The following is a 22,131-nucleotide window of genomic DNA, read 5'->3' as shown; positions in this document are numbered from 1 at the left end:
TGAGGATTGTATTAAATCATGCCTGTGTGAAATATCAAGTACAGTTATGTTAGAAAGTCTCAGGTCATATAGCACTGTTATTAAGATATTAGCAGCACACAAACTTTTGTTGTATGCAATGCCATTTGAATCACCACACATCACAATTTAGTCTTCCTTCATTATCTTTTGAGAAATATCAGTTACTGTACTTGGTCAATATGAACATGTGATTCGATATAACCTAAGGCAGCTACTTTGTTATTAGCATTTATTATTACACGGGCAACAACTCTAAGGTGACTATCGCTCAGTAAAAATACATTGTTTCTTTCTGTGGCATTTGTTTTGTTTGTTACATTTTCTGTCTTTTTCAGCATTGGAATCATATTGATTTTATTTTTGAGTGAAGAATCCAGCTGACATGGGCACACAGATTTTGTAATTTTTGCATCCTTTTCCTCCTGGCTTATAATTTGATCATTTGCTGATGCAGCATATGAGAATTTTTTACTGTAGCCAACACAGTATTCGTGCTATGATTTGTGTAGGGCCGAAGCTGCAGGAGTTGATGGTCATGTGATGTGCGTGAGGTGTGCTTGCTTGTGTGTGTGTGTGTGTGTGTGTGTGTGTGTGTGTGTTTCTATTTTGCTGATGAAGGCTGTGGCCGAAAGCTCTGTGTAAATGTCTTTTCATTGTGCCTGTCTACAACTTAACATATCTTCTTTACAGTAAGTAGCACTCTATCTTTTTCTACATTGATCACATAAATTACTTCGCTTGCTGAGACATTTGAGCAGCCGTGCTCCATACAAAAATAGAAGTGGAAGAAATCTCGCCCTCTGCCTCCTACACTTCAGCAGTTTGCAGAGTACAGATGTAATGTAGATGCTGCTTTCTTTTTATGAGTTTAGTTTGATCTTAAGAATAATCAGGATGGTCAGAAACAGTCTGAAAAGCTTGTAAAGGGGCACTGCAGGGTAGGTTGTGCTGAGAAGTAATTGTTAAGAAAAAATTCAGTATGTTGCATTGTTTCAGAGTTAATTAGCATTGAAGTTAGCCAATCAGGCTGTTGAGCACGTAGATTCAAGTGGCCCGTCAAATACAGTTAGTGCCAGTTCTTTTTCATAGCATAAGTGATAGCACAAGAGACTGCTCAGGCTTTGGCCAGGGTTTGATCCTTACTACCATCTCACATCCAGTTTGTGTATCGCTCCCTTGCTTGGTTTTATTAAACCAAACAAAGAACTCTTTTGGTGACACCGTCTCTGGTAGACCTTAAAACTTTTTTTGCAGACAATGGCCTAGTTGGCTAATTTCAGTGCTAATTAACTATGAAATGGCATAACATATCAAACTTTTTTCTTGACAGTTATTTCTCAGCACAACCAATCTTGCAACACCCTTACAAGCTTTTCAGACTGTTTCTGAACACCCTACTGAGCGAGGTGGCGCAGTGGTTAGCACACTGGACTCGCATTCGGGAGGACGACGGTTCAATCCCGTCTCCGGCCATCCTGATTTAGGTTTTCCGTGATTTCCCTAAATCGCTTCAGGCAAATGCCGGGATGGTTCCTTTGAAAGGGCACGGCCGATTTCCTTCCCCATCCTTCCTTCACCCGAGCTTGCGCTCCGTCTCTAATGACCTCGTTGTCGACGGGATGTTAAACACTAATGTCCTCCTCCTCCTCCTCCTCTGAACACCCTGTATATCACACTCTGATTCCATGGGATGAGTTCAATATTGTGTTTGTTTCTAGAATTTTATAATGACAGTGGAAAGTGTACAGCAGTGAGAAGAAGAGACTATAGATTATGACTATAGATGAAGATATACTGTCACAGAGGAAGGGGATAGGGCAAAGAAAGTAATAAATAAACAGTATCATGCTTAATGGAAGTCTGGAATGAAACTGCCAGAATTTCTTCCCTACCTTAAATAGATGAAAGTATGGAATATGAGTAGAAGAAATATAAGGTATGATTCTACATTTTCTTAACTATTTGTTACAGAAGCAGAATGCAGTGACTCCAGTGATATGGACAGTGGGTCACTGAGATGACTAAAGTGAGCAAAAGTGCATTGTACCACAGCTTTTGTAGTCATTATGCCAAATTGTTAATTTTCCAAAGCTACTTTCTTGGAGGTGTGGGGGCTAATCTATGTATATCCTTCTGCCAGCTTCTTCTTTTTTCTATGATCTTGTTTTATACCACCTGTGTCTTTCTGATCTTACAGTTTTAGTTGCTTCCCCTTTTACTTGTCTGGACTTACCCTCCTCCAGACTAGAGAGCTGCTGTTTATTACATCATTGTTTCACCTCTGTATCAAGTCAGCTGGGGGTCAACTGTAGGGGCTGCCTCTTTATCACAGATGAGCTTGTCTGCTCGTTGGTATATAAGCTGACCAAGCCTTATATTCACTTTATATCTCATGCAACTACTCTAACCCCAAGTGCTGTTATTGTCTCAAATATATAAATTTTTAACCAGTAGTACACACCATGGGAATTCTAACAGATGATCTTCACCACCAGCTGGCGACACTATCCTTTTAGGCTTGTTTTGAGGACATATTGTAGCTTGCCTTACCATGAACCATGGACCTTGCCGTTGGTGGGGAGGCTTGCGTGCCTCAGCGGTACAGATGGCCGTACCGTAGGTGCAACCATAACGGAGGGGTATCTGTTGAGAGGCCAGACAAACATGTGGTTCCTGAAGAGGGGCAGCAGCCTTTTCAGTAGTTGCAGGGGCAACAGTCTGGATGATTGACTGATCTGGCCTTGTAACATTAACCAAAACAGCCTTGCTGTGCTGGTACTGTGAACGGCTGAAAGCAAGGGGACATGCAGCTGTACTGTATGATTAAATGATGATGGCGTCCTCTTGGGTAAAATATTCCGGAGGTAAAATAGTCCCCCATTCGGATCTCCGGGCGGGGACTACTCAAGAGGACGTCGTTATCAGTAGAAAGAAAACTGGCGTTCTACGGATCGGAGCGTGGAATGTCAGATCCCTTAATCGGGCAGGTAGGTTAGAAAATTTACAAAGGGAAATGGATAGGTTAAAGTTAGATATAGTGGGAATTAGTGAAATTCAGTGGCAGGAGGAACAAGACTTTTGGTCACATGAATACAGGGTTATAAATACAAAATCAAATAGGGGTGATGCAGGAGTAGGTTTAATAATGAATAAAAAAATAGGAGTGCGGGTTAGCTACTACAAACAGCATAGTGAACGCATTATTGTGGCCAAGATAGACACAAAGCCCATGCCTACTACCGTAGTACAAGTTTATATGCCAACTAGCTCTGCAGATGATGAAGAAATTGATGAAATGTATGACGAGATAAAAGAAATTATTCAGGTAGTGAAGGGAGACGAAAATTTGATAGTCATGGGTGACTGGAATTCGTCAGTAGGAAAAGGGAGAGAAGGAAACACAGTAGGTGAATATGGATTGGGGGGAAGAAACGAAAGAGGAAGCCGCCTTGTAGAATTTTGCACAGAGCATGACTTAATCATAGCTACCACTTGGTTCAAGAATCATAAAAGAAGGTTGTATACCTGGAAGAATCCTGGAGATACTAAAAGGTATCAGATAGATTATATAATGGTAAGACAGAGATTTAGGAACCAGGTTTTAAATTGTAAGACATTTCCAGGGGCAGATGTGGATTCTGACCACAATCTATTGGTTATGAACTGCAGATTGAAACTGAAGAAACTGCAAAAAGGTGGGAATTTAAGGAGATGGGACTTGGATAAACTGAAAGAACCAGAGGTTGTAGAGAGTTTCAGGGAGAGCATAAGGGAAGAATTGACAGGAATGGGGGAAAGAAATACAGTAGAAGAAGAATGGGTAGCTCTGAGGGATGAAGTAGTGAAGGCAGCAGGCGATCAAGTAGGTAGAAAGACGAGGGCTAATAGAAATCCTTGGGTAACAGAAGATATATTGAATTTAATTGATGAAAGGAGAAAATATAAAAATGCAGTAAATGAAGCAGGCAAAAAGGAATACAAATGTCTCAAAAATGAGATTGACAGGAAGTGCAAAATGGCTAAGCATGGATGGCTAGAGGACAAATGTAAGGATGTAGAGGCTTGTCTCACTAGGGGTAAGATAGATACTGCCTACAGGAAAATTAGAGAGACCTTTGGAGAAAAGAGAACCACTTGTATGAATATCAAGAGCTCAGATGGCAACCCAGTTCTAAGCAAAGAAGGGAAGGCAGAAAGGTGGAAGGAGTATATAGAGGGTTTATACAAGGGCGATGTACTTGAGGACAATATTATGGAAATGGAAGAGGATGTAGATGAAGACGAAATGGGAGATAAGATACTGCGTGAAGAGTTTGACAGAGCACTGAAAGACCTGAGTCAAAACAAGGCCCCGGGAGTAGACAACATTCCATTAGAACTACTGATGGCCTTGGGAGAACCAGTCATGACAAAACTCTACCATCTGGTGAACAAGATGTATGAGACAGGCGAAATACCCACAGACTTCAAGAAGAATACAATAATTCCAATCCCAAAGAAAGCAGGTGTTGACAGATGTGAAAATTACCGAACTATCAGTTTAATAAGTCACAGCTGCAAAATACTAACGCGAATTCTTTACAGACGAATGGAAAAACTGGTAGAAGCGGACCTCGGGGAAGATCAGTTTGGATTCCGTAGAAATGTTGGAACACGTGAGGCAATACTAACCTTACGACTTATCTTAGAAGAAAGATTAAGAAAAGGCAAACCTACGTTTCTAGCATTTGTAGACTTAGAGAAAGCTTTTGACAATGTTAACTGGAATACCCTCTTTCAAATTCTGAAGGTGGCAGGGGTAAAATACAGGGAGCGAACGTCTATTTACAATTTGTATAGAAACCAGGCGGCAGTTATAAGAGTCGAGGGGCATGAAAGGGAAGCAGTGGTTGGGAAAGGAGTGAGACATGGTTGTACCCTCTCCCCGATGTTATTCAATCTGTATATTGAGCAAGCCGTAAAGGAAACAAAAGAAAAATTTGGAGTAGGTATTAAAATTCATGGAGAAGAAGTAAAAACTTTGAGGTTCGCCGATGACATTGTAATTCTGTCAGAGACAGCAAATTAGATTAGATTAATACTAGTTCCATGGATCATGAATACAATATTTCGTAATGATGTGGAACGAGTCGAATTTTCCAATACATGACATAATTAGGTTAATTTAACAACATACTTAAGTTAATATAACAACTTTATTTTATTGTGTTTTTTGTTTTTCTTTATTTTTTTATTTTATTTTTTTAAATTTTTTTTTTTTCTTAATTTATATCTAAAAATTCCTCTATGGAGTAGAAGGAGTTGTCATTCAGAAATTCTTTTAATTTCTTCTTAAATACTTGTTGGTTATCTGTCAGACTTTTGATACTATTTGGTAAGTGACCAAAGACTTTAGTGCCAGTATAATTCACCCCTTTCTGTGCCAAAGTTAGATTTAATCTTGAATAGTGAAGATCATCCTTTCTCCTAGTATTGTAGTTATGCACACTGCTATTACTTTTGAATTGGGTTTGGTTGTTAATAACAAATTTCATAAGAGAGTATATATACTGAGAAGCTACTGTGAATATCCCTAGATCCTTAAATAAATGTCTGCAGGATGATCTTGGGTGGACTCCAGCTATTATTCTGATTACACGCTTTTGTGCAATAAATACTTTATTCCTCAGTAATGAATTACCCCAAAATATGATGCCATATGAAAGCAATGAGTGAAAATAGGCATAGTAAGATAATTTACTAAGATGTTTATCACCAAAATTTGCAATGACCCTTATTGCATAAGTAGCTGAACTCAAACGTTTCAGCAGATCATCAATGTGTTTCTTCCAATTTAATCTCTCATCAATGGACACACCTAAAAATTTGCAATATTCTACCTTAGCTATATGCTTCTGATTAAGGTCTATATTTATTAATGGCGTCATACCATTCACTGTACGGAACTGTATGTACTGTGTCTTATCAAAATTCAGTGAGAGTCCGTTTACATGGAACCACTTAGTAATTTTCTGAAAGACAGTATTGACAATTTCATCAGTTAATTCTTGTTTGTCAGGTGTGATTACTATACTTGTATCATCAGCAAAGAGAACTAACTTTGCCTCTTCATGAATATAGAATGGCAAGTCATTAATATATAATAAGAACAACAAAGGACCCAAGACTGACCCTTGTGGAACCCCATTCTTGATAGTTCCCCAGTTTGAGGAATGTGCTGATCTTTGCATGTTACGAGAACTACTTATTTCGACTTTCTGCACTCTTCCAGTTAGGTACGAATTAAACCATTTGTGCACTGTCCCACTCATGCCACAATACTTGAGCTTGTCTAGCAGAATTTCATGATTTACACAATCAAAAGCCTTTGAGAGATCACAAAAAATCCCAATGGGTGGTGTTCGGTTATTCAGTTCATTCAAAATTTGACTGGTGAAAGCATATATGGCATTTTCTGTTGAAAAACCTTTCTGGAAACCAAACTGACATTTTGTTAGCACTTCATTTTTACAGATATGTGAAGCTACTCTTGAATACATTACTTTCTCAAAAATTTTGGATAAAGCTGTTAGAAGGGAGATTGGACGGTAATTGTTGACATCAGATCTATCCCCCTTTTTATGCAAAGGTATAACAATAGCATATTTCAGTCTATCAGGGAAAATGCCCTGTTCCAGAGAGCTATTACACAGGTGGCTGAGAATCTTACTTATCTGTTGAGAACAAGCTTTTAGTATTTTGCTGGAAATGCCATCAATTCCATGTGAGTTTTTGCTTTTAAGCAAGTTTATTATTTTCCTAATTTCAGAGGGAGAAGTGGGTGAGATTTCAATTGTATCAAATTGCATAGGTATGGCCTCTTCCATTAACAGCCTAGCATCTTCTAATGAACACCTGGATCCTACTATATCCACAACATTTAGAAAATGATTATTAAAAATATTTTCAACTTCTGACTTTTTGTTCGTAAAGTTTTCATTCAATTTGATGGTAATACTGTCTTCCTCTGCTCTTGGTTGACCTGTTTCTCTTTTAATAATATTCCAAATTGTTTTAATTTTATTATCAGAGTTGCTGATTTCAGACATGATACACATACTCCTGGATTTTTTAATAACTTTTCTTAATATAACACAGTAGTTTTTATAATTTTTGATAGTTTCTGGGTCACTACTCAAGTCAAAGAACTTGGAAGAGCAGTTGAACGAAATGGACAGTGTCTTGAAAGGAGGATATAAGATGAACATCAACAAAAGCAAAACGAGGATAATGGAATGTAGTCAAATTAAATCAGGTGATGCTGAGGGAAGTAAATTAGGAAATGAGACATTTAAAGTAGTAAAGGAGTTTTGCTATTTAGGGAGTAAAATAACTGATGATGGTCGAAGTAGAGAGGATATAAAATGTAGACTGGCAATGGCAAGGAAATCGTTTCTGAAGAAGAGAAATTTGTTAACGTCGAGTATAGATTTAAGTGTCAGGAAGTCGTTTCTGAAAGTATTTGTATGGAGTGTAGCCATGTATGGAAGTGAAACATGGACGATAACTAGTTTGGACAAGAAGAGAATAGAAGCTTTCAAAATGTGGTGCTACAGAAGAATGCTGAAGATAAGGTGGGTAGATCAGGTAACTAATGAGGAGGTATTGAATAGGATTGGGGAGAAGAGAAGTTTGTGGCACAACTTGACTAGAAGAAGGGATCGGTTGGTAGGACATGTTTTGAGGCATCAAGGGATCACACATTTAGCATTGGAGTGCAGCATGGAGGGTAAAAATCATAGAGGGAGACCAAGAGATGATTACACTAAGCAGATTTAGAAGGATGTAGGTTGCAGTAGGTACTTGGAGATGAAGAAGCTTGCACAGGATAGAGTAGCATGGAGAGCTGCATCAAACCAGTCTCAGGACTGAAGACCACCACAACAACAACAACAACAACAACAACAATGTAGCTTGCTGCCAACCTGAAAGGGGGGGGGGGGGATACTTCTTGGCTGTGCATCCTGCCCCCTTTCATTTCATTTGTCATAATTAAGTTTCCCTTTCCAGTTTGTTTTCATCCCCATCCCTCCCTTCAAAATAATTGTCAGCGTACCTCTTTCTACTCCTCAATTTGATGATGATTTCTGTATATTTCATTGCCATAAGTAAAAACTGGTAATACACAGTGATTATAAAACTTTCTTTTGAAACACATTGGAAACTTAGTTTTGTGAAACTTTATTTCAAAATATCTTCTCTGTTTATTATTTTACTGCCCAACAGGTCATTATTTTTGACCACCTTAAAAAGAATAACTCAGGTCATTCTATAAATTCATTGTCAAGGGCTACTATAGTGGCCGGCATGAAAGTAGAGTCCTCAAGGTCAAGGTCAGGGCCACTGCCTGCCAGCAGGGGCTGCATGTGTGCTGTGATTCGCTCGCCTCTCAGCTTTGTTGCCATGTAGGTACTGATAGCAGCACGGTGGATCAGAGCAGCTGAAAGCTCAGTGTTACCGTGCTATATCGAGTGTTCACGTCTGATCTCAGCATCTTATTGTCTTTAGAAAGGTGCTCTGATGTGTGTTTGGTGGTGAACAACAATGCAGGAGCAACGGCCTACTTGTAGTACTCCTCCAGTCAGTGTGCTTAAAGGGCGGAGAGTCATCCATAAACAATTGAAAATTATCATAGCAAATGTACTCAAGTTTTTTACTGATCCGACCGACAATGAAGAAGCGAGGAATAACTTGTTTCAATTCTCCAAGAAAGGGATATTAACGTGAATGGAAATCAACAGACTTTGACGATTTTAACAAAGAGCTCATGTGTAAAACTGTACTTGGATATTACAACACAGGAGAGTATCCAAAGGCTAAAAATAAAAAATACAGGCTGACCTCCATGAAAATATTAATTACTCGGGCTCAGAGACCTCGGTTCTTCGTCTTCTCCGCTCCCATGGTTTCCGATTCAAGAAGTGTAATGACAGACAGAAATTCTTAATGGAATGCAGAGACATTGCAACAGCAAGAGCAAGTTTTTGCATACAATGCACTTCTTGTGTGCTGAAGACACCAGGTCTGTAGTGTACTTGGATGAAACTTGGGTTGCACAGAACCACAGCAATAAGTATATATGGCACGACTCCAAAGGAAACAGCAGTTTGAAAGTGCCTACTGGTAGAGGTGACAGATTAATCATCGCACACACTGGTTCATTAACCACAGGCTTCATACCAGACCGAGCGAGGTGGCACAATGGTTAGCACAATGGACTCACATTCGGAAGGATGAAGATTCAAACCCGTGTCCAGCCATCCTGATTTAGGTTTTCCATGATTTCCCAAAATCGCTCCAGGCAAATGCTGGAATGGTTTCTTTGAAAGAGCACAGCTGACTTCCTTCTATAATCCGATGAGATCGATGACCTCACTGTTTGGTCTCTCCCTCCAAACAACTCAACCCAACCCAAACCTTCATACCAGAGGCGAAACTTGTTTTTCGTGGTGGGAAAAGTGTTTGCCAATCTGATTACCATTCAGAAATGAATGGAGAAGTTTTTAAGATTTGGTTTATTCGACTGTTGTCTGTGCTGGAAGAAGGGTCAATTATGGTGATGGATAATGTCAGCTACCACTCCATTCAGGTAGAAAAGCTGCCACGTTCAAATTGTTGCATGGCAGATATTATGGAGTGGTTAAAGAGAAAGAATGTTTCATTTTCAGTCGATGAAACGAAGGCTGAACTCCCGTCTAAGGAAGAAATCGTAGTGTCAAAAAGACTTGCAAATTAGATCAACTTTAAACGAAATGGGACACCCAAGTGGTACGTCTACCACCATATCACTGCCAGTATAATCCCATTGAATTGATATGGGCCCAAGTAAAATGAGAAGTAGCAAAAAGAAATACTACTTTCAAACTTGCTGATGTCGAGAAGCTAACACACGAAGCTCCTGACAATATTACTCGGCAGGACTGGGAGAGGTGCGTAAAACACGCAGTAGCATTGCAAGAAACTGATATCTTGAGCCAGGGTTTAAGAGAGACCATAGTGGATTCTGTGATGATACACCTGGCTGAAAAAAGCGACAGTGAATCTGAAGATACTGAGCCAGAAGATCCTTCAGTTTAGGTAAGTGCCGTCTATGTAAAAAGCTGACTTGATTTAAATGTTTGTCTATTCATTTCAGTTATAGAGGACATACTGCGAATGTTTTTCCCTTACAGTAGACGTATGATAAATTTATCACAAGTGGTGGTGATTAGTCTACTTGACAGTAACTATCAATTAAAATAAGATTGTCAATTCTGCATTAGTTAACAAAGGTTTTTCCTAAAAACCTGTATCGAATGTCTTTACATTCGGATATAATCTTACTGCATTCGGTTTACTTGTACATTCAAAATTTAACTCCTTTGTTTCATAGAAGGATTTACTGGCTGTTTTGTAGTAAGGGTAATGCAGTTCATAAAACGACAAAATGTTGTGGTGCTTCTGTATCAACTGTGTGTATAAACAGTGCAGTAACATCAGAACAGTCCCAGCAACTATTCTGATTCTCCAAGAAGAGCATAGAAATCTATGATATTTGATGACTTTTACAAAAAGCTAGAACATAGAATTGTATTACCTTAGTATGACAGAGGATAGTATCCAAATTAATGATATGAATATAATAGAGGGAAACATTCCACGTGGGAAAAATATATCTAAAAACACAGATGATGTGACTTACCGAACGAAAGTGCTGGCAGGTCGATAGACACACAAACAAACACAAACATACACATGAAATTCAAGCTTTCGCAACAAACTGTTGCCTCATCAGGAAAGAGGGAAGGAGAGGGAAAGACGAAAGGATGTGGGTTTTAAGGGAGAGGGTAAGGAGTCATTCCAATCCCGGGAGCGGAAAGACTTACCTTAGGGGGAATAAAGGACAGGTATACACTCGCGCGCGCGCGTCACACACACACACACACACACACACACACACACACACACACACACACACACACACACACACACATCCGCGCATACACATGTCTGCTTGTGTCTGTGTATGTGCGGATGGATATGTGTGTGTGCGCGACTGTATACCTGTCCTTTTTTCCCCCTAAGGTAAGTCTTTCCGCTCCCGGGATTGGAATGACTCCTTACCCTCTCCCTTAAAACCCACATCCTTTCGTCTTTCCCTCTCCTTCCCTCTTTCCTGATGAGGCAACAGTTTGTTGCAAAAGCTTGAATTTCGTGTGTATGTTTGTGTTTGTTTGTGTGTCTATCGACCTGCCAGCTCTTTCGTTTGGTAAGTCACATCATCTGTGTTTTTAGAGGATAGTATCCGATGGATAGAGAATTACAAGGTAATGTCCATGATAAAATTGATTGTTCTGGCCAGTCACTTCAATGCACTGTCTTCTCCACCCACTTGGTTTCAATTCAGAAACTGTAATGGTGGACGAAATTTGTAACACAAGACAGGAACATTGCAGTAGTAAGAACGAGGTTTTTGTGTACCAAGCACATACTGCATGCTGAGAATAATAGACTTACAGCAAATTTAGATAAATCTTGGGTTTCACAAAACCTTTCTGACAAATATTTTGCTCAACTTCAGTGACAATATTGGCTTCAAAATTACTACAATTACTTCCGCGTAATGTATATTGGTGTTTTGAGTGATGGATGCAATGATGAAGGATATGTATTAGCACCCAGTAAAATATTTTTGGGAAGTAGGGAATATTTTTGGTCATATGAAAGCGAGCCATCCGAACAAAACTCTTGGCGATGGCGTACGACTACTCACGCACTGCTGCACACGGAATATCATGGAAGTAATTTGCCTCTGTACATGATACAATACAATATTCATGTCTGAAATGTTACCAAAAATAATTTTGTTGTGTTCTTTAACAATTTCCTCGGGGGAAGTTTCTTTGCAGTCCTACAGAATGAAAATTCGCCTGCGACTACATTTTTTACTGCGCAGTCGGCACAGTTGCACACATCTAATAATACTTTATTTTGGAACTCAGAATGCTTTTGTGTTTCCGAAATAAAGGACACAGCATATGCATCTGTAAACTTTGAGGATGTTCATATTTTTTTTTTTTTTTTTTTTTAGTCCAATTACCATAGTGATTCTGTTACTACCACAGGCTGAAGTAAAAAAATTATTTTCCTCACAAATTTCTTGTAACATTAGTTTTCATTTGTTTTCCTAGCAGCTAGTGAGAATTTTCTTTTGGAAAGTACTCCAACATATTCTAGACTAAAAATAGAATTGCCCAATTATTTTTTTAAATTTATATGAAAATTTGAAATTATCACTGTAAAAGAAAACTGGCAATGCTGTACAACGGCAAGATGACCTTGAAGCCCCATTTTCGTGCCGGCCACTATAGTTTCTTTTTACTTTCGTTGTAACTGGTTTTTAGACTTGCTTGGGTTAGTTCTTCCATTAACCGTTATGTTTTATCAGAGCTAGAGACAAAACGTACAATGTTGTGGGCAAATTGGAGGTGACTTAGGTACTGTATTTACGATATGACTTTCATCTTTCTCTGTGGGACGCTGTGAGTGCAGGCATAGGTAGAACTTGACTGGTATTGACTTGTTCCTATTCAGTGCAATCCTTAATGAAGAAACAATGTTATTTTCAGTAGCATTGTATGGTATTACTTTGTGATTTGAATAACAAGATTTCAATCTCTGTGTGTCATCTCTATTTTCATAGAAACATGACTGCATCTTTGATTTATATCCTGCCTGGCCTGTGAAAGTATTGCTTGTGAGAAGCATAGATCATTTAATTCCACCCCAGCACACTTTGTGCAAATTGCCAAGTTGTATGTTGTGTATAGTATGTTCTGTTAACATGTCTTCCTCTTTCTCCTCAACTTAGTGATTTTTGTAAATGAAAACTTAAGAATGGGGCAGCATAGAGTGGTTTTGGTGATATGCCCGACTCCTTTTCAGTTTCTCATTATTTGAATGAAGCCCAGTAAAAGTTCTAATATTGATGTAACATATTCTTCGTCACACTTATAAAAGTTGAACCAGTGCTTTGTTTCTCAAAAACTACGGATATTGTTAGATTTATACAAAACCTTTCTCAAAATTTGTGAATTCTACACAGAGTGGTAATTTGTACTAATTGCATTATATAAATTCAATCAAATCCCTTCAGGCAAATGCCAGGATGGTTCCTTTGAAAGGGTGTGGATGATTTCCTTCCCTAATCTGAGCTTGTGCTCTGTCTCTAGTGACCTCATTGTCGATGGGATGTTAAACACTAATCTCCACCCTCCCTGCAATGACCTCAACTTTATCTTCTTTCCTCCTATTCTAAGGTTGAAGTTTCCACGCACCGTGAAAGTCAGTTACTCAATCTGTGAATAAAAATCATATTTCAACTTAAATACAAATAAGTTTATTGTGATCACACCAGATGCGTGCTGTGGTATTATGCTCCTCGTTCTCTTTTCTTTGCAGAATTCTTGAATGCAGGATTTTGCTGGCGTTTTATTCTGAAGAACCACAACAAATAGAGGCTCTTGAACTGTTAGAAGTTCTTTTGAAGGAGAAGTTGAGTGAACTCAGAACTGAACTTCAGAAACTACAGTCAACAACAACCCAATACAATATGCTAAAGGGTACAGAATATGATGCCATTCTTCATCAGTATATTGATGTGTTGAGAAAGCTGAAAGAACAGGCATGGACACTGAATCAAATGTCAAACAGTTAAGTGTGTGTGTGTGTGTGTGTGTGTGTGTGTGTGTGAGAGAGAGAGAGAGAGAGAGAGAGAGAGACCATGTTTACAATACTTGAAATAAATTAAAAGGTACATTTGGTAATTATTAGTTACCAACAATTGAATCTTTTGAATTAATTCAGTGTGATTTATGGAAAAAAATCCTGAAGAATTCATCTGTATTATAGCTGTATTGCAATGTGTATGTGTTGTAAACATTTAGAAAAGTTCTGTGGTTTCAGAGTATGTCTTTGTTTAAAGGAGACAAAGAAAGACTAGCCAGAGTAAAAACCTACACTAACGCAACATGAATATTTGTACAGGATGGGCTAGTTAAACATATATGTTAAAAGATTCTGTTTAACTTAGGTAAAAGCAATCTGAAATGGATTGACTGCTACTCACCATATGAAGGAGGCACTGAGTGGCTGACATGCACATTTAAAATACTGCCACATAGTTTCAGCTATTGGACAAAATTCTTTTGTCACATGTCAGCCTCTTGACTGTAACCTACCTTCCTGTGTAAAAGACACTAATCATGTCCTCTACTGACTTTCCTTACCTTCTGTTCCTTTACCTATCGGTGCCCTGCTCATCACTGTTGATGCTGCAGGCATCTGCATGGCACCATTTTATTCATGGTCCATCTAGAGTAATCCATACTAGCTATCCAGAATCCCCTTTCCCCTCACCTGGTTTGGATTCATTGATGAAATCACCATGGGTGAGGACCCCCACATCCACACTCTTCTATATCTCAACACGTTCTCCCCCATTCACTTCACTTGGTCCCTCCTCAGCCCATTACCTCACCTACCCTCCATGTTGACTTCAATTTGAAGGATGGCTACATCAGTGCCTCTGTGCACATCAGACCTCCTAACCACCAACAATAATGCCACTTTGACAGCTGCCACCCATTCCCACAACAAGAAGTCCCTTCCATACAGCCTAACCACCTGTGGTCGTTGCATCTGCAGTGACTAGCAGTCCCTCTCCAAAAATGCCAAGGCTCTCACTAAGGGCCTTACAGATGGAAAATGTCCTACCCTGCCTAGAAACAGATCTCCCATTCCCTGTCTCCCCAGTCACTTACCATCCCCCACATAACCACTGTGTGGCCACAAAGAGCACCGATCTCGTGACTCTGTACAACCCAGGAATGGAGCCACTGAATCACATTCTCCATCCAGGTTCTGACTACCTTTCATCATAATGAAATGGGAAATATCCTTCCCATTGCTTCTTCACTGGTATTCTCCTGCTCATCCATGCACAGTATCCTCATCTATCCCAAGCTCATACCCCTGCAATAAACCTAGATTCAAGATCTGTCACACACATCCTCCCACTACCGCACCACCACCTACTCCAGTCGTGTCATTAGTGGCCTCCTACCCCACCAAAGTCAGGGCCATGTGATCCACCAACTTAGCTGCAACCAGTGTGCAGCACTCTACGCTGGCATGACCTCTAGCAAACTGTGGCCAAGAGACAGCTGGATCATCTAGTTGCTGGGCATGCTTGACTTCAATGACTGATTCACAGCTTGTGCCATCTGGATTCTTTTCTTCACCACCAGCCTATCTGAATTGTGATTGTGGGAATTCTCCCTGTGACATATCCATTGTTACTGTAACCACCTGCCCTCAACCTCTGCCAATCCCTGTGTGCGATCTGCTTCTGTCTCCTTCCCTGCTCACACCAGCACTGCACACGCCTTCCATCCTGCCAGCACACTACATAATAATTTCTTCTTCTCTCCTGCCCCCTTTGCCTTTTGATATTTTACCCACCACCACACTGTTCTGTCCCTGCCACAGCCTGACATACTCCCACAGGCAGCACTAGCATCTCCCTCCACTTCTATCTTGCTATCCCTCCCTGGTCTGCACCTCTTCTGTGGCCTCACTACTCACCCCAGCTGAGATCATTACTCAGGACATACACAGTCATAGTCATTGTCAAGCCTTAGTGCCAGGAGATGAGTCTCTCTCTCTCTCTCCCCCCCCTCCCCCTCTCCCCCATCTCCCCTCCCTCCCCCTCTCCCTCTCTCCCCCACCCCCTCTCTCCCCCCCTCGCCCTCTCCCCCCCCCCCCCCCTCTGTGTGTGTGTGTTTAGCAGTCTTTGCAATGTACCTGTCTGCCACTCGCCACCACTTCTATTATGAGTAACAGCTATCCAGTATCCAGTTCATACCATTGTTTCATTTAACTTACGATGTAAGTGTTCTAATCAAAATTGTTTTTTGAAATATAAGTTCTCAGTAGGTTATTCAATTCTCTTACCCTATTTTGCCAACTTACAGATGACACCATAACTCCTGACAAAGGGTGAATAAGAATAGCTGAAGCACATTAATTTGTATTGAAATAAGAACGCAACAGACGTTATTGCATGAAAGTGAAAACAGAAGTATAGTTTTGAGGAATGATCTAGTGCGAGAGATGGCCATTAAAAGATAAAAAAAGAAAAATGCCTGAAAAACAAAAGACAAAGATAAAGGGAGTAAAGACAAGAGAAAATATAATATAAACTAGTGTTGTACATCTGGGACAATACACTCAAAAAACACATAAAGCCAGTAGTGGTATACCACACACTCCATGAAACACCAGAGTGCCTGGAAGGTTCCTGCCTGTACTGTTCATTAGTGACTGATGATGGCAGTGAGATCAGGACCCATTTTCATGCCATAAAAACATAACCTATATTATGCATAGCCTCTTGCAGTTTTCGAAATATGTACTGTGATTTGTCAGTCATTGTGACCATTTGTAATGCATGATTAGTATAATGGCAGATAGTGTTCCTGTGTCCATGCTAATGTCTATAGCCTGGACAAGTGGTGAGCTGAGGTACACTACTGGTTGGTGGTTATGGATGGTATGGTGCTCTGATAGTATTTTTTTCACCATTTAAATCTCGCTGCAATCAAATGCTCTGGTGTCACAGTTCTTGCTCACCATGCACTCAACTGTTACACCGATGGTCAGTACTTGAAGAGACGTCCCAGTCATGTGACATACCAAACATTCTATTCAATGTTATGACATGAGAACTACCTCCATAACAGCAGACATCTCTAACTTAGTTACTTACGGGAGTAAATTTTAATGTGGTGTCTCCCATTGTTTGCTTTTTGTTAATTTATAACATGTTCAAAGTAAATTTATGAAGAGCAGTCACAAACCCAGTAGTGAACCTTGATATAAAAAAACTTCTTTATATTTCAATGCAGTGTCAGTTTGAACACACAAATCAGAACTTGAATCTAGTTTTCTTTCCCTGCTCCTAAACAGTTTCTCACAGCATTTTGTGTTTCTTGAAATACAAAGCTAGGAATCTCAAAAAGTACAACTTAGTTGGTGACAGTATTGTCGTAAATAATTCTCCAAATTCTTTAGTGGATGTGTAGTTGTTCTGTGGTATGGAAATAATGCAATCTGCCTTCTTTATTCGGGAAAAATAGATAATCTCTAATCTGATTTGGTTACTGGCTTCTTAAATAAAAAGTTACTCGGCTTGATATAACAGTAAATGTAGAATAGTGTCACAGAAATTTTATAATACGAGGATAGTTTGTAAAGTTCGCAGAATCCTCACCACATTTCAGCACTAGTGCTATGAGATTCCCACATAATAATAGGTCATCCTTTACGAATAATCATGTGACATGCCAGTTCTCTGCATACAGATCTGTGGGGCAGACATCACTGTTGTTTGTTGTCGTTGTTTTTCCGATGTGATGATTTGTGAAGACAGGAAATTCGAGATTTAAGCACTAATTAAGTACTTCATAAAGAAAAGTATGAAAGCGAAGGGAATTCATACCAGTTTTCAGAACATACTGGGGGGACTCTGCTCCTGCATATTTAACTGTTGACAAGTGGACAAATGAGTTTTAAATTTGATAGGGACAGTGTAAATGATGAGCCACATAGTTGTCAACAAAGATGTGCCATTAAACCAGAAACTATTGCAAAAGTGCATAAAATAGTCATGGAGAATCTCTGACTTAAAGTGGGAGGAATTACTGAAGCTGTAAGGATGTCATCTGAATGGGAATATCACATTTTAACAGTGGAATTGGATATTAAAAAATTATCTGCTTGATGGATGCCACAACTTAATGCTGGATTAGAAACATTTCATAATGGAAATGTCCAAACGATGTTTGATCCACTTTCAGAACAACCCGCAACAGTTTTTGATTCAGTTTATGACCACAGATGAAACTTGGGTCCACTAATATACCACAGAGATAAAAGAAGCAAAGCAATATGGTTGGCTGGAAAGGTCATGGCATCAATTTTCTGGGATGAGAAAAGGATTCTACTGCCATTGGCCAAACAGTTACGGGACAGAACTACACTAACCTCCTGGACCAACTACAGTAAAATATATGTGAAAAAAGGCCAGGTTTGGCAAGAAAGGAAGTCATCTCTCATCAAGACAGTGCACTCCATCGCTATGGCAAAAGTACATAAACTCGGATAGGAATTGTTGCTACACCCACCTTCTTGATCTGATGTGGCTAATCAGACTACTATCTCTTCCTCAAGCTCAAAATTTTCCTTGGTGGATGGTGATTATCTTTAAATGAAGAACTGAAAACCAAAGTTGACAGGTATTTTGCAGCCCTGGAGGAATCCAATTTTTGTGATGGGATCAAGGGTTTGGAACACTGCTGGACCAAGTACATTGTCTACAGGGAGACTACATTGAAAACTATAATAGGTCCATTGAGGTTAATGCTTTTTTTAATTCCATTCTGAGAACTTTTCAAACTGCCCTTGTATTAGTTCATGTCTGTGGGACAGTAATTTCTTCACTCTCTCTTATAAAATGTGCATAATACTTCCACCATTATTTTAGCACTATAATTTATTTTTTAGCAGACACGACATATGCACACATGAAAAACAGCATATAAAAATTCATGTTCTAGAAGAAATTGAAATTTTATCATTGTAAAAATCAGTCAGGTACACTTACAGACAGACAGAAGGTATCAAGATAATTTTACTGGTATTCTGCTTATGGCAAATCAAAATTCTATTTGTAGTTTCCGCACTGACAGGAACACTGATCACCCAGAACATTATGACCATCAACCTGCTATCGATATAAACCTGTGTATGTGACAGCAGCGTCACCTGGTGAGGAATGTCTAAAAGCCGGACACATGCATGGTGCAAGAAGTATTAGTGCGTAGAATGAAGAAGGCACACGATCTATCTGAATTTGATTGAGGGCAGATTTTGATGGCCCGGAGGCCTGGCATGAGCATTTTGGAAACTGCATGACTTGTCCGGTGTTTGAGGAGTGCTGTGGTTAGTGTCATTAACATTTGATGAAACCAAGGCGAAACCACATCCAGGCATCATGGAGTTGGGCAGCCACTCCTCATTACAGATGGCTGATGTCATAGGCTGAGCAGATTGATAAAACAGGACAGGCAGTGAACTGGCGGAACTAACATCAGACTTTAATGCTAGGCAGAATGCAAGCATTTGTCAACACACAGGGCACTGAACATTCCTCACGATGGACCTTGGCAGCGAGCGAACCATGCATGTGCCATTGGTAACACCACAACATTGGCAGCTATGACTGAAATGGGCACATGACCATAGGCACTGGACGTTGGTGCAGCGCAGAGCATTGCGTGGTCTGATGGAGCCCAATACCTTCTTCATAACACTGGTGGGAGGGTGCAAATCTGTTTTCTTCCAGGAGAACAGCTCCTTGCCACCTGTACTGTGTGACAGAGACAAGGTGGTGGCGGTGGCTCCATCATGCTCTGGGGAACATTCACATAGGCATCCAAGGGTCCTGTGGAACGCATGCAAGACACAAAGCCAACCAAGGAGTATCATGCACTGGTTGCAAACCACGTACACCCCGTTGTGAACAATTGTGTTTCCCGACAGCAGTGGCATTTTTCAACAAGATAACGACCATCTCGCAAGGCCAGGAGTGCGATGGAGTGATTCGAGGAACATAGTGGTGAGTTACAACTGCTGTGCTGGCCCCACAACTTGCCAAATCTGCCCAATCGAACACATCTGGTATGTGATTAAATGTGGCGTCAGAGCTCATCGGTCCCCTCCCTGGAATTTACGGGAATTAGATGACTTGTGTGTGCAGATGTGGTGCCAACTCCCTCCAGCAACCTACCTAGGCCTCATTGCTTCCAAGTCATGATGCGATGCTGCTATTATCTGTGCCAAAGGTGGACATACCAGCTATTACGCAGTTGGTCTTAATGTTTTGGCTGATTAATATATATTGACAGTATATTGACATTTTTAAATTTCCCACTTTGGTATACCATCCCTTTTTAACCCCTTAACATAAAACCCTGAGTCATCACATTTTTATTTTTTTGACAGAAACTTAAAATCCCGAGTATACTCGGGGAAACTTAAGGACAGACCTATGGAGAAATAAAACTCTTACTTCTGTCTGTTTCAGCACAGATAGTTCAATGTTTGGTCACTAGAGAGCATGTGGCCCTACATTTGTAGCCTGGCTGTCTTAATTTGGTTGATGTTGTTGCCATTAACTATCGTCTTTACTGTGTGCATCTTTGGATACTGGACAACAAAACACACACTTTCAGACTCTCTCTCCTGTGTTGTGTAGGCAGTGCTTTCAAAAACAGGATGGCTGGAGTGATCCTGAGTTTGACACTGAATTTAACAGCTCAGAGAGTGAAGGAGAATGTGATGTTACTTCATTAGACATTAAAAGTTATGACAGTTTGTCAGTTGAGTGACAATTGATGCCAGTGGTATGGGGTAAATACATTCTGTGTGCTCCAGCCATTTCCTCCAAGATTTATGTTCATATGTAACTGTTGTGGAATTTGTGGTTAGACATCGTAGTTACACAGAAACTAAAAAAAAGAAGACGACTTGAAGTTTCTAGATATATTAGTCAAAGTCCAGTGCAAGAATATACTAATTTTATTATTGGTGATCATGAAAACTTTGTAACTAATTATTCTGAGCTTTAAAAGGTGTGTCTATACACTGAAGAGCCAAAGAAACTTGTCCACCTGCCTAATATCGTGTAGGGGCCCCCATGAGCATGCAGAAGGGCCGCAACAGGACATGGCATGGACTCTTCTAATGCCTGAAGCAGTGCTGGAGGGAACTGACACCATGAATCTTGCAGGGCTGTCCAACAATCATGAAGAGTATGAGGGTGTTGGAGATCTCTTCTGAACAGCACATTGCGAGGCATCTCAGATAATACTCAATAATGTTCATGTCTGGGGAGTTTGGTGGCCAATGGAAGTGTTTAAAATCGGAAGAGTGTTCCTGGAGCCACTTTGTAGCAATTCTGAACGTATGAGGTGCCGCATTGTACTGTTGAAATTGTCCAAATCTGTCAGAATGCATAATGGACGTGAATGGATGCACGTGATCAGACAAGATGCTTACAAACTTGTCACCTGTCAGGCTTGTATCTAGATGTATCAGGGTTCCCATATCACTCGAACGGCACAGGCCCAAACCATTACGGGACCTCCAACATCTTGAATAGTCCCCTGTTGACATGCAGGGTCCATGGATTCATGAGGTTGTCTCCATACCCATACACATCCATCCTCTCACTGCAATTTGAAATGAAACTTATTGGTCTAGGCAACATGTTTCCAGTCATCAACAGTTGGTGTTGATGGGCCCAGGCGAGGTGTAAAGCTTTGTGATGTGCAGTCATCAATGGCACGAGAGTGGGCCTTTGACTCTGAAAGCCCATATCGATGATGTTTCGTTGATTGCTTCACACACTGAAACTTGTTGATGGCCCAGCACTGAAATCTGCAGCAATTTGTGGAAGGGTTGCACTTTTATCAAATGGTTCAAATGGCTCTGAGCACTCTCACGCGGTTGCAGACTGTAGCACTTAGAACCGCTCGGCCACCCCGGCCGGCGCACTTTTATCACATTGAACGATACTCTTCAGTTGTCGTTGGTCCCGTTCTTGCAGGATCTTTTTTTGGCCGCAGCGATGTCAGAGACTTGATGTTTCACTGGATTCCTGATATTCACGGTACTCTCGTAAAAAGGTTGTATGGGAAAATCCCCACTTCATCGCTACCTCGGAGATGCAGCGACTATAACACCACATTCAAATTCACTCAAATCTTGATAACCCACCATTGTAGTAGCATTAACAGATCTAACAACTGTGCCAGACACTTGTCTTACATAGGTGTTGTCGACTGCAGCGCTGTATTCTGCGTGTTTACATATCTTTGTATTTGAATACATATGTCTATATAATTTTCTTTGCACTTCGGTGTATGTAATGTCATTCGTGATAGGATTTTTTCATTAGTAAAAACAAAT

General features: G+C 40.1%; 1 protein-coding gene across 3 annotated transcripts in view; it reads left to right on the top strand.

Moving 5' to 3' along the window:
- LOC126199345 (uncharacterized) overlaps positions 1-15,785 on the top strand; it is a 150,826-nt gene extending 135,041 nt beyond the window's left edge. For all 3 annotated transcript variants that reach the window (XM_049936206.1, XM_049936204.1, XM_049936205.1), the window contains one exon: positions 13,501-15,785. In XM_049936206.1, the coding sequence (XP_049792163.1) occupies positions 13,501-13,756 (256 nt within the window). In that variant the 3' untranslated portion in view covers positions 13,757-15,785. The remainder of the gene's footprint in view (positions 1-13,500) is intronic.
- Positions 15,786-22,131: the final 6,346 nt, after the last annotated feature.

This window comes from Schistocerca nitens, chromosome 8 (assembly GCF_023898315.1).
Source record: "Schistocerca nitens isolate TAMUIC-IGC-003100 chromosome 8, iqSchNite1.1, whole genome shotgun sequence".
In the NCBI taxonomy this organism is placed as follows: Eukaryota; Metazoa; Arthropoda; class Insecta; order Orthoptera; family Acrididae; genus Schistocerca; species Schistocerca nitens.
Note: the sequence above shows the minus strand (reverse complement) of the source record. Positions and strands in the feature narration are given on the sequence as shown.